The 12927-nt window shown below is 55.6% G+C and overlaps 2 protein-coding genes across 2 annotated transcripts; one reads left to right on the forward strand and one right to left on the reverse strand.

Moving 5' to 3' along the window:
* Positions 1-3482: 3482 nt before the first annotated feature.
* Positions 3483-5763, reverse strand: SETTUDRAFT_153071 (uncharacterized protein; the record flags this gene model as incomplete). Its single annotated transcript, XM_008022829.1, has 2 exons — positions 3483-3827; positions 3874-5763. The coding sequence occupies 2 exons, from the start codon at positions 5761-5763 to the stop codon at positions 3483-3485; spliced, it is 2235 nt and encodes a 744-aa protein (XP_008021020.1).
* Positions 5764-6537: 774 nt separating this feature from the next.
* Positions 6538-9286, forward strand: SETTUDRAFT_162598 (uncharacterized protein). Its single transcript, XM_008022830.1, has one exon. It carries the CDS (start codon positions 7038-7040, stop codon positions 9219-9221), a length of 2184 nt encoding a protein of 727 aa, XP_008021021.1. The 5' UTR covers positions 6538-7037; the 3' UTR covers positions 9222-9286.
* Positions 9287-12927: the final 3641 nt, after the last annotated feature.

Below are 12927 nucleotides of genomic sequence, written 5' to 3' on the forward strand. Positions count from 1 at the left end.
TTTCTCCGATAAGTAAATAAACACCACGTAAGCAGAGTAGATAGCTCCTTATCGAATACAACCTCTTGTATACCTCGCGATTGCTCCCCGGAGCGCAGCCCCTTACAAAGGTTGCTACTACGCTGTTTTAATAGTTTATTAGCTATTACTTAAACGTTAAGCTTTATAGGCGCAAATCCTTATATAGACTCTTTGAGAATACGCTTAACTATAGCCTTCTCTTTTAGCTTATATAGACGCTTTAATTCTAGCTTATAGTCGCGTTAAGGGCGCTTTCTAGCGCGTTAATTAGATAGAGTTCTTTATAAGATGTTATAGATAGTAGTAGTATAGTTTATACTTTAAATATATTGTAACTAGACGTTAAAAAGAGTAAGTTGAAGGTTAGATTTAGAATATATTAATATATAGTTGTATTATTAAGACATTACGCGTTATAGTGATGAAGTTAATAGGCTAGTAAGGCGTTAGCGACTTACTTGGGTTAGCGACTTACTTGTGAACCACGTTATCTTCAACTTTATCTATATTATACTTATAGTTTTCAAGATTTATATTATTAGTACCTAGGTGCTAAGCTATATTTAAACTAGTAGAGCTACTTATAAGTATAAGATTCTTATAGTTTAATATAATAGAACTTATATTTACTGATTTAATAGAGTATTTATACTTTAAGTCTATAGTAATTATTCATTTCTAGAGTATTTATAGGTCTCTAACTAAGTCCTCTATAAAAGAGTATTTTTCTATTCTTTCTAAGATATTAGCACTAACGTAGTTCACAAGCGAGTCGCTCACCCAAGCGAGTCGCTCACGCCCCACCAGCGCGTCGACGTTGAGACGTTATCACGCACTTTTATCACAGTTAATAAACTATTACAATATACTAAATTAATTATTAGAATCGCTGCTATCACTTGCACTATCTATATCAACTGCGCAGGTACGAGCGTTATGTCCAGTCTGCTTACAACGCCCGCACCGCCTCTCTCCTCGCACCCTCTTCGACGCACTCTCACCGTCGCCACGACTACTACCCGCCTGTTCAGCTAATACTTCTTGTACCTCGCCTACAGTAAGAGTCTCTTCTGTCCGTACGTATCGCCGCTTGCGGCTTTTACGCTTGTTTGATTCGTCTAGAGCCTCTTAAAGGGTGGTTATTTTCTCTGTCAAAAGTACCATCTTATGTGCCATCTGCTAAGCCCCCTTACTCAACTGCGCGATCTGCTTAGTAAGTGAATTAGCAGAAGACCTACGGCGCTTTCTCACGCTTTGTTAAATAAGACTAGTTTGAGCCTCAACTTCGCGCGCGTTACGTGGTGTCTGCGCCTCCCAGGCGGCTACCCATCGCGGTGATTGATGTGGTGTCTGCACCACTACATCAAGCTTTAATAGCACAGCCTGTGGGTCGTGTGGGACTAAACCAGCGCCTCTAAAGCTAGCTTAGATATTCTCCTTCGTAATAGACTGCTTAAAAGCAGCCTTAAAGGCTGGCAGGAAGGTCTCCTTACTGATATAGCTGGTGCGGTTGCGTGCCAAGCCTGAGATCGAGTCGCCATACTTGCGCTTCAACGGCGAGAAGCAGGCGACATCAAGGGGCTGCAATAGGTGAGACGAGTGCGCAGGCATGTAGAGAAGAATGATATTCTTCTCCTTGCAAAGATCTTGAAAATCGACGGAGCAGTGGCTCTCATGGCCGTTGATAATGAGCAGTTGATACCCACCCACAGTCTGCCTCTTTGTATAGGTATCAAAGTGCTCTAACCACGCAAGAGCAAGCTGATTATTCGTCTAGCTATTAGGACTAACTTTAAGAACCTAGTTAGTAGGCAGGTCTTTAAACTAGACGTTGATAAGCACCTTGCCCGCAAAGATAACGAAGGGGGGTAGCTAGCAACCTGACGCGCCCACGCCTTGGATCACAGTAACCCACTCACGGTTACCTAGCTAGATCTACTTCTTTTTGCTATATCCCTCTAAGCCTGTGATAACTAACTATAATAAAATCTTGCCTATTATAAAGCCAGTTTCGTTAAAGTTGTAGATATTATTGTTTATAATACCCTACTTCTGCTTTGTCGCCTAAACTAAGTCAAACCAGCGCTAGATAGCCGCTAGGTCCTTGCAGGTAGCTCGCTAGTAATTATAGGGACGGCTCTAGCGCGTGCGGAGCTTAGGAGTCCTCTTAACAAAGTTATTAATCTAGTTCTTGCTAACAGGGTTGCTCCCACGCTTATATAGCAGTTTATTAGCTATTGCTTAAACGTTAGGCTTTATAGGCGCAAATCCTCGCGCAGACTCCTTAAGAATACGCTTAACTATAGCCTCCTCTTCTAGCTTATTTAGGCGCTTCAAATTCGCTTCGCAGTCGCGTCGAGAGCGCTTTCTAGCGCGTTAGTTAGATAGGGTTCTTTAAGGCACGTTATAGATAGAGGCAGCACGTCTTTAGCTTTAAACACGTTGCAATTAGATATTAAAAAGAGTAAGCTAAAGATCTAATTTAGGATAGGCTAATAAATGTTAACGTTGTTGAGACATGACGTGTTGCAGTCTCGACGTCGACGCGCTGGTGGGGCGTGAGCGACTCGCTTGGGTGAGCGACTCGCTTGTGAACTACGTTAATCTGAAATACACTATTCCTATATTAAAATCACTTATGAAACCTGGAATGTATCAATCTCTTCCGACAACTCATACAATGAAGACAATGTCTTAACTCTTTTACTCATAGTGTGATATTGATTGTTCCTATAAATAGATATACATATCACACACATCACTCGCAAAATACAACCTATAATTCACCACTGCTAGTTAACCAGCAAAGTTGCATTACAATGGATTTTATTTGCACATGCCCTCAGTGCCAAACTAGGCCTTTCTGCTTGCTTGATCCACCCCCCCCCCCCTAATCATCTTTTTTCCACTTCCACAAACCTAACCGCTACAAGTGTAAATTCGTCTTCTGCAATCTGCTCTCCATCAACCACACAGAAGACGACTCGAAGAAGAAAGAAAAAAAAAGAACCCCCGTGATGCCCACATCATCTGGACAAACTGCAGAGAGAAAGCTGAATCTTGTGTAGGTTGCGCCGCCGAGCCGAGTTTATCTGGATAAGAAAAAGCCGAAGCCGCTAAATGCCAAAAAAGGGAGTCTGAGCCAACAAATATCGCCTTGCTTGCAGATCAAGGTTGTAATGCCGTACCTGTAGAATGGGAAACAAAAGAGACTGATAATGGTGATGATGGATTGCATCAGTTTGAGTGCCGGACACTAGGAAAAAGGACGCCAGAAACGCCATGCGCTGTATCGAGGGTGGATGAGCCTTTGTTGCACTCGAGTCAAAAGTCTGTACCAGTTGGTCTTTACACAGTAATGTTTTTCAGTGGTATCGTCATTGGTGTATGACATTGCGAAACAGAGCACCCGGAAGCGGAATATCTGCATCCCCAAGTCCGCGCTGTGCTGCTTTCCGCTCTCAAAAATTGGCCAATCCGTTCTTTGAATGGCGTTTGCTAAAGCGCTTCCTACCCTTGATCGAGTCAGTATCGCCTTGATCTTTGCGGAGGTGGCCATGCCGCGAGGCGGGAATGTTCACGCCGTCGAGGGCCGAATCAGCTCCCAACGTACTGGTGGGAGTGGTGTGGTTTGAGACGAGCTCGTTGAGGCCTGCGTCGCCAGGGTACGAGTTTGTCATTGTTTGGGCAAAGGCATAGTCCCGCGCTTGTTCGATGCTGTCGAGCCACTCCTGGCTGGAGTATTTGCTGCCTTCGGGGTCGCTTGTGGTGCTTTTCGAGTCTTCAAACACGTACTGCTTGTCTCGCTGTGGCATGTTAGCGCGAGTCATGGGTGCAATTGCTTCGACGTACTGTTTCTACGAGCCATGCAGTGAGGCCCTTGGAGTCCTGGAACGATCTCCACGCACAGCCTGCCGAGAGCAGGGACACTTCTTCTTTCAGCTTCTTGTCGTTTGTGCCTGCTGCGCACATCAGCACGCGTGCGTTGGATGTTATCATGACGAGTCGCTGCCGCTTCTTGACAGTGTTGCCGCCAAAGAAGCGCGAAAACTTCTTGGGTGGCTCTGGGTTGTCGTCCTTTCCGCCCACGACGTGGCCGGCAGGATGCTGCGTGACAAACATGTTGCCGAGCTTCAATATTCGCTCGTCCCGCTTGGTGAGGACCGGCGACCAGTCAATGTCGAGCTGGGAGGGGGGCGGCAACTCGGTAATGAGCCGTGGCTTCGGTCGTGCCTGGGGCTGGCTGGGCGCCGTTGCTGCGACCGTAGAGGGACCTGTAAGGGTGTTACTTACTTCCCTGTCTTGCCACGAGGGAGCGGATGTACCATTTAGTTTGATGGGCTCTTGTGGAGGGGGACTGTAAGCTTTTAGGCGCGGGGCCTTTTGCTTCCACAGCCCTTTGCCCCACTGGATTCCATCAAAGAAGGGATGGTTCTTGATGTGCTCCATAGGCAGACGCGTCAGCGGGTCCAATACCAGCAGCCGCTCAACCAGGTCTTTTGCCAATGGGGGAAAGCCATCGGGGAATGAATATTCGAGGCCTACAATCTTCTGGAAGGTCATGTACTCGTTGGCAGCCTTGAACGGGGGTCGCCCTGCTAGCAGCTGGTAGATGATGCAGCCAAAGGCCCACAGGTCGCTCGCCTTGCATGCGTTCTTATCAGTCAGCAGTTCCGGCGACACGTACTCTGCCGTGCCAACAAACGACTGCGCGCGGTCCGACTCTACGCCCTCGAGCGGATCGCCGCTCGTAGAACCCACGCCGTTTGACCTCTTCTGGTCCAGTATCTTTGCTGTGCCAAAGTCGGTAATCTTGACGTGCATGGCGTCGTCGAGCAGCACGTTCTCGGGCTTCAAGTCTCGGTGTATCACGCCCTTGTTGTGCATGTAGTCGATTGCGTCGAGTATTTGCGCTCCGTAGAACCGTGTGCACTCGACGTCAAACGTGCCCATCTTCTTGAGGAAGCCCAGCAGCTCGCCGCCGGAGGCGAGATCGAGGACAAAGTACAGCGAGCGCTCGTCCTGGAACGTGTAGTAGAGGCGGACAATGCCGGGATGCTCTGTCAGGCGATTGAGCGTGTCTTTTTCAATGTTTACGTATTTGACCTTTTTCTCCTTGATAATGTGGCGCTTGTCCAGCACCTTGATGGCGTACTCGCGCAGCGTCTGGCGGTCTGTTGCGGCGAGGACGGTGCTGTACGAGCCCTCGCCCAGGGTGCGGCCAAAGTTGAAGTCCTTGACGCCCTTTTTCACGACTCGGGTAATTGGCCTGCCGTTCTGGTCCACGTCCTGTCTGGTGCTGACGGCGGCGCCGCGTTCCTTCCACTCCTCGCTGCTCGACAGCGGCCCGCCCTCGGTGCTGTAGGGCGAGCTCGATAGCTGGGTGCCGTCCATGGGGATGCGCCGCGAGCTTCTCCGCGGCGGCAGAGGGCCGTTCATGCCCGCCATCTGTGCCGACTGGCGGTACGGGTCTCGCCTGCTGGCCTCTCGCGTGGGCATGGCGCCCGGGGCGACTCGCGAGCTGGCGGTGCGGCGGATGTCTGTTGCCATTGCCTCGTCGTTGTACCGGTAGGTGCCCGGGGCCGTGGTCGACGACGTCGAGAGGTTGGGGTGCTGGTACATGCTTGTCGACAAGGGGCGCTCCCGCATGGGCTGGGTCGGGGGCACGGCGCTGCGCTGCTGCTGGAGCAGCGGGGCGGCGGCGTACGAGGGGTAGGCGGCCTGGTGCTGGGCAAAGGGCATTGACTGGCGGTGCGAGAGGCGCGGCGAGTACGACGAGGCCGACGAGGTGTCAGCTAGGGGGGAGGGGAAGCCGGCTGGGGAGCCTGAGGGCGAGGAGCCATATGCATTTGGGGCGACGGCGAGCGAGTCGGCGGCAGGGGCGGCGGGGGGGTGGTCGTCGGGCGAGGCGTAGGCGTGGGCGGGGTCCTGGGGCGGTGGTTGTGGTTGTGGTGGTGGTGGTGGCCTCTCGGTGAGGGCACTCGACGACGAGGCGCGCGACGGCGATGCTGATGATGACGCGGATTGCGGCGGCGGAGCATCTGCGTTGGGGGCATCGGCGTCGTCGTCGTCGTGGAGCTGGTGGTGCAGCTGCGGTTGCTGCTGGTGAGGCGGCGGCGGCGGAGGAGCGTCGTCGTCCTCGTCCGGGTTGGCGATGCGCAGGCCGCCGAGCGTCTGCGACAGGCTCAAGTCGCCATTCATCGTGGCAGCCACTGGGCAGCACTGGCGGTAAACGAGCGAAGGGTTGCAGGTAGCGAAGGCACCACCCGCGGCGCGTCAAAGTAGCCTCGATTAGCGTGCGGGATACGAGCGTGCAACGGAGGCATGGCAGGGGCCCCAGAGGCCAGTGGATGGGGGCAAAGGAGACTAATGCCGGGAGGTGAAGATAATGGCGCTGCCCGTGATGCTCGAGACGCTCGGTGATGCCATGTCTCGGCAAATGGCTGACGGGCCCTCCCTCCCTCTCCACCACCACCAAGACGACATGCCACCACCACCACCACCTCCACTGCGCCCTCGCCCTCCGCCGCTGTGCCTATTTACGGCCACGACGCTGCCTGCGCGGCCAGCTTCTTGTTTGCTTCTTTCTGCTGCTGCGCCATGTGTGCGTGCATCTGCTGCTGCGCCCCCACGGGCGAGGCCACTATCAGGGCCATCCATGAGCCCCCAGGCCCGGCGGAAGGCACTGCTCAACCCATCGCCATGAACACAATTCCACGCCGGGGGAGCGTCTCTGGAGCTGCCCAAATCGACGGGAAACGACAATGGCTGGCGGTAGCTGTGCACCATGTCGCTGCATGGTAGCGTCCCCGACAGGTGCATCTTGGTACACGACCTTTGGACCCTAGCATATCCCTTTACCAGACCCCTCCGGCGGCGGCACACTGCTGGCCCCGACGCGGTACGGCATGCTGCGTCTACGACCCTCCGAACTTACTCTGACGCCCGACGATGTCGACGAGACGTTTCGTCGCATAGCGCTTCGGCAGACGTCAGGAGCACGCCAACACTGGACCATGCAGCCTCGCGGACACGCCGGCCGCCCGATTCTGCGACGCGGCCCGCAGAGGGCCGTCCAGGACGCCGTCACGGTTCTCGGAAACATACCTATACTGCAGCCCCAGCAAGCCGCCTTGACCTCGGTGGACGACGCCGGTCACGTGTCCGACGCGGAGCTGGCCCAGTCTACCGTCGACGACACCACTTCCACAGCCCTGACGCCCTCACCGCGCGCGAGAAATGGCGGATTAGTAGCCCCGCCAGCCTCTCCAGCCTCCCCGAAACCCGGAACCATACAGCTTCCATGGCGCCCCAGACCAGACCGTCAGGAGCTGGACATGCGCGTCACTTCGGACGAACAGGCCGAGGATGCGTCTCATACGCCTCGGAACCAGACGACTGAACTCGCCATATTGGATTCATTCAGAGCCGTCGATTTGGAGCAATCTACCCAGTCGTCTATGCAAAGTACACCTGGACTGCGAGGCGGGGGGGATGCACCCGGTGCGCATACACGTGATATTACGCAGAACACTGCCCATTCGCCCTCACTCTCGCACCAGACAAGAAGACTCGGTTCACCCGCTCAGCAAGCGCCTTTGAGCGACCCCACCAAATCATCAAGCAGCTCCACTGGCCAACCCACGCTGTACTTGAGGGGCTATGTTGCTCGCACACCAGGTGGAGCGCAGTATCGTTTCCGCGAGCGCCTGCCACACAGCGAGCCACGGCGCAGTAGCAGTCGTCAGACAGCTGTTGCGCGGAGTCTGTCATCTGGAGCTGCACCGGCCGGCGCCACACGTCCAAGCCAGTCACCTGATGCAGCATCTGACGATGTCTTTGGGACGTCAGAGGCCCCACGCGCAAGCCGTCGAGACTCGTACAACGTGTTCAACCCGGATCATTGTGTCTCTGCCGTGTCCAACTTGTCTAGCACGTTGGGAGGCTCGCAGCAGGCAGGCCAAGCCGGCACGAGGCCGAGACAGTCGAGCAGCGAGGCTACCAATGCCAGCGCGGTGTACTCGTGGTATGGGTCACTTCCGTCCGAGACTCGGTTTCCAAGTAGTGAGCATTCTGCGCAAAACGAAGCGTGTTCGCATGCGCCTCGCTCGGATGGCTCCACGTACTCTTACGTAGTTGGATGCAGCCCACATGGACTTTCTCCTCTTCCATCGATGCCGTATACACGTATCCATAATGAGCCCGCATCTTCACCGCCGGCAGCTAGCTACGTGGGGGGTGTTTCAGAAGGCTATGTTGAGGCGGCTATTGCTGCTGCGAATGAGCTGCAGTCGCCTCTTGACCCGTATGCCGAGCACTATCAACGGCAGCTTGAGGCCCAGCATGCCCAGCCTTACTTTGGCGCGTATGCGCATCCTTCTGTATCGAGCGTTGGAGGGGCACAGGCGCGGCGGCCTAGCCATGGCCAGGGCATTCGGCCTGATAACGCTGCCGTGTTTCGTCAGGCTCCGCAGCGCCCTTCGGAGCATCCGGCATACTCTGCCACGTATAGCTCGCACGCATATGCCAGGATGGAGCAACGGTCGAGTGAAAACGCTCCCGTCGTGGGGCGATTCGAGGGCGATGGAGCTCGACCTGGGCAAGTGCAGATGCAGAGAGCAGCGTATGAAGGCATGCAGAATGCTGGGCGCACCACGTACTACAGCAACACGAGACGCGGGGTGGCGACGGGGCCGTCCCGTCACAGTGCACCACAGTCGAGCAGGCCATACGACGTGTCGAACCGAGGTGGTGAGTATGCCATGTCTGATGGGAGGGCGAGCACGGGGCTGGAGCATCATGACCATGGCTCTAGCACGGCACTTGGGCGGCCCCAGCCACGTCAGGCAGCGCACGCACCACCACGTGTCTACGGCACTGCACGGGGAGGGCTGGGGCTGCACCCGGCGCGCGACAGTCCCGTGACGGGCGTGGCGTTTGCGCAGGGCAGCGGCATGACGAGTAGACGGGGCGGCGAGTCTGGGTTTGTGCGGGCTAGTAGTACGAGAGCGAGTGTGAGTGTGCGGACACGTAGGCGGGTGCCGCGGGCGCAGCGGGAGCAGGAGAATGACGACGAGGCGGGGGTGATGCGGCGGGAGGAGGGCAGTGTGCGGGCTCGGCATGGCGAGGAAGCGCAGCGGGCCATGTTGATGAATGAGACGCCGCCTCGGGTTGGACGAGTGGAGAGGCGCATGTTGTAGTTTTGTATTGTCTTGTATAACTAACATGGATATGAAGATGGAGTAGACATGGTAGTTGGGAATGGAGCGTTCAAGTGTAATGTGGTTGACATTGTGTTTTTGAAATGTATTGATTCATATTAATTCACGATTGTTGTTTGGTTGCTCTTTCAAACAGAGATTATAGCACGTGGATATGAAATTGCATATTGGTATGTAGATGGGCTAAACGTTGGAAGTAGTGAATGCATGTGATTGAACAAAGAATACTATTTTGAATTTTGAATATTCTACGTACTACTCGTAAAAAAAAGAGCCTGTGGAAATAAAACACCATTCAAATGTCTCCTTGATGAGCATTGTTCATCAACTACACCTACAGAAATGCCATGTCCCAGGTCTCCAGTCGTCATGGTGGTGGTTGTTTGCAAAAGCCGTGCCGAGGAAACGCATCATTACGTCATCACAGGGATTCATCTCAGATGACGAGTTTCCTTAAGTACATCGCCAGACTAACTGAAAACGGCAGTCAAGCTTCCCATGTCACGTTTTTTTCTTTCTTTCTTTCTTTCTTTCTTCTCCCATGTGACTCAGCGTGTTGTGCAGGAATGGGAACAGCTAAGCACTTTTGTTGCTTGCTCTTTTTTCCGCAATTGCAAAAAAAAAAGAAGATAGAATGCATGAAGTCACTGTACATGTAATATGCTTCTAGACCAGGAGTCCCGTATGTCCATTTGCGGTAATGAGTCGAGGGGCGAGGAAAATGAAGAGGCGGGCAGATGTGTGCATGTGTGCATGTGCTATCAGGTTGTTATCGTGGGGCGATAAGCTAGGCCTAGGCACACGGGAGGTGCCAGTGCGGGAGTGGAAAGTGCCATGAGAATCAGCGGATGGGTGCAGATGGAAGGCTGGATTGTTGCAATTGCAATGTACACGGTGGCGTGCATGAGAGAGGGCTGCAGAAAGGCGTTAGACTGCGGACGGGGGAGGCGAGGTCTGAGTCATGCGAACATGAACACGTCGAAGACGAGGCGGGGGAAAGCAGGCCAGCCAGCAACGCGTGAAGCACGCACCGAGTGAAGCACAGCGTGGGAGGAGAGAGGTACACAGGTTCCTGCAGGCGTGCATGCATGGTACACCTACAGGTGGCTCTTTGGAATGGGGTGTGCTTGTGGCATGGGGAATGCGAGTCTTTGGGCGTGCATGGCTCCTGCATAGATTAGTCGAGAGCTAGCAGAGTTCGAGAAGGCAGGCTTTGGTGGAACAAAGTCTCGGTGGGCGTTGCCAAGCGGGCGAGGCGGTGCCTGGATTGGATTGGGCAGGAACGGCAGCCTATGGGGAGCGAGTGGCGGGGACTGGATGAAACGTCGTGGTGCCAGTGCCAGCGCAGCCAACCAGCAGCCAACCAGCAGCCAACCCCCAACCACCAACCACCAACAGCCATGCGGGGACAATCAAGTCGGTCAGGCAGGTCCGGCAGCGCGAGGAAAACAAAGGGCCCCAGGCCAGAGAATGAATGCCACGCTGGGCGAGCATGTGGCCGTGGCCCAGGGCTGAAACGCGTGGGTGCGTAGTGCAAGCGCTCGAGGGAGAGACGAGGCAACGTGGTGGGCAGCAGCCAACCCGACGGCCAGACTCGCGTCGGACAGAGGGCAGGCCGAAGTCGTGGGTTGCCATATTTGGGTGACGGCAGCGCTTGGCCGTGGTGGTGGGCGGCTCGCACCTACCCGGCGAGGCCTCGATATAGCAGTGGCAGTGGCAGTGGCAGCGGCAGCAGGCGCGCGGGGGGTTTGGCGACTAGTACAGAGCCTCATCAGGCGCCCTGGCTAGGTGTAGGCATGACGGAGCCTAATCTACTAGCAGCAATGCAGTCTTACATTAACGAGGCGGGCATCTAATCATGGGGGAGGGGGGGTTGGCAATGCAGGGCTGGTAGAAGGCTCATTGGGGGCATGAGCATCCAAGCAACGCAACAAGATGCAGAGTCTCGGGTGCTTGCCAGAAGAGAGGCAGAAGCAGCGGCGGGCCCTCATTGGCTGCAGGCCCTGAGGCGGTGCAGCGGCTGTCGAGGGCAAGAGCCCCCCCTGGGCGGCGCGTGATTGGCTCCAGCCACGACTGGGCACGACGCCGACTGCAAGGGCGATAAACTATCTTGTGTGTGTGTGTGTGTGTGTGTGTGAATGTGTATAGCAGAGCATCGCCAGTGTCGGCGTCATCATCTTGCAACGCGGTCGAGTGTTTGCAGCACGCACGAGCCAATGGAGCGGCCATGGGACAGGGCGTGGCAGACGTCGTCGCATGACAAGCTTTGGGGATGGGCCGCCGTGGACACGCTGTCATGCGACGACGACGACGACGACGACGCCGACGACGGGGCAGCCAGATGGCAGAAACACTCTGATCGGCGCCCGGCCTTGGCGCCGTCCTGGGCCCTCTGCACCCCCCCCCCGTCCATGGCCGCCCGTGGTTATGCCTTTTTTCTTTTTGCGCGGCCACCATCCAGTATTGTCCGGCCTGGCCCTCTCTCTCTCTCGTAGTACTAGCAGGAGTAGTATAGTCGCGGTGCCAGTAGCAGTAGCAGTAGCAGTAGCAGTAGCAGTAGTATGCAGCCCATTTGCATTCGAAATGGCGCTCCCCTCCCCCCTGCGTGCCAGGCCAGCATGATACGTGCTACTACTCCCCTCTGGCCGTGCGTGGCGGCGGATGCTTTTTTCACGCCCCCCCCCCCATGCAGGCAGAGTCGTGGAGCCCATCGCTTTGCTTTCCCTGGGCTGCCGAGTGCGTCACGACCAGTATGTATGGAGGCGTACGGCCGCTGCTACTGCGTGCAACTGCGTGGTCGCCTGCCATTCATCCACCACCGCCATTCCGGGTCCACTCCCAAGCCTCACCGCCTCCAGCAACCCACGGGCGGCCAACGTGACCCAGGCCAGCTGCCAGCAGACGCCTCTAGTCCGCCCGCCCGGCTGCCCATAGCACCACGCATACATATCATCCTGCCCGTCTGCCCGCCCAACGCTCGACCTCCTCGGTGGCTTTGCCTGCAGCGCCATCCACGCCCATCCAATCCACCCACCCATCCATCCATCCATCCATCCATCCATCCATCCATCCATCCATCCATCGCCAACACGCCGCTGCACAACTCCCCATACCCCAACACCTCTCAAACATCGTCGTCCGCCTTCGAAACGCCTCGCGCTGCACCCCTTGATTGGCTCTCGCGCCCCCTCGCCTCCAGCGCCCTGCCCTGCCCGCAAACCATTGGCTTGCACTTGAAACACTGCTATTCCTGGGCTCCTGCGACTCACCACTCGCAATCTACCGCCCCCCGCCCAAATCGGCCATACAGCCGCTGACAAGACGAGCCCGTGGCGCGCTATCGTCCTGTTGCGCCGCCGTACCCGCTATCCATTGGCTGCCACGCACAGCCGCCGAACCATCCTCCCGCAGCATTCCCTCGCTCAACCAAGCTTCCCACACGTACCCGCTCCTCAAGGGGGCCTGCCATTCATAAGTATCACCCATCTCGGCCCTCGATACTTTCACCTCCGCCCCTTTGCACCGTCAATTCCAAGACTTGTTCACTTCTTCCGCCCTTTTTCTTTTCTTTTGATACATCGCCCTCACTCCCTGCCATCCTAGCGGTGCAGGTGCCCTTTTTTTTTCCCCCACTCCGGCAGTGTCCTTCGCCCCTCCATCACCACCATCCATATCCGACTTTCCA

Source organism: Exserohilum turcica, assembly GCF_000359705.1.
Source record: "Exserohilum turcica Et28A unplaced genomic scaffold SETTUscaffold_1, whole genome shotgun sequence".
NCBI lineage: Eukaryota > Fungi > Ascomycota > Dothideomycetes > Pleosporales > Pleosporaceae > Exserohilum > Exserohilum turcicum.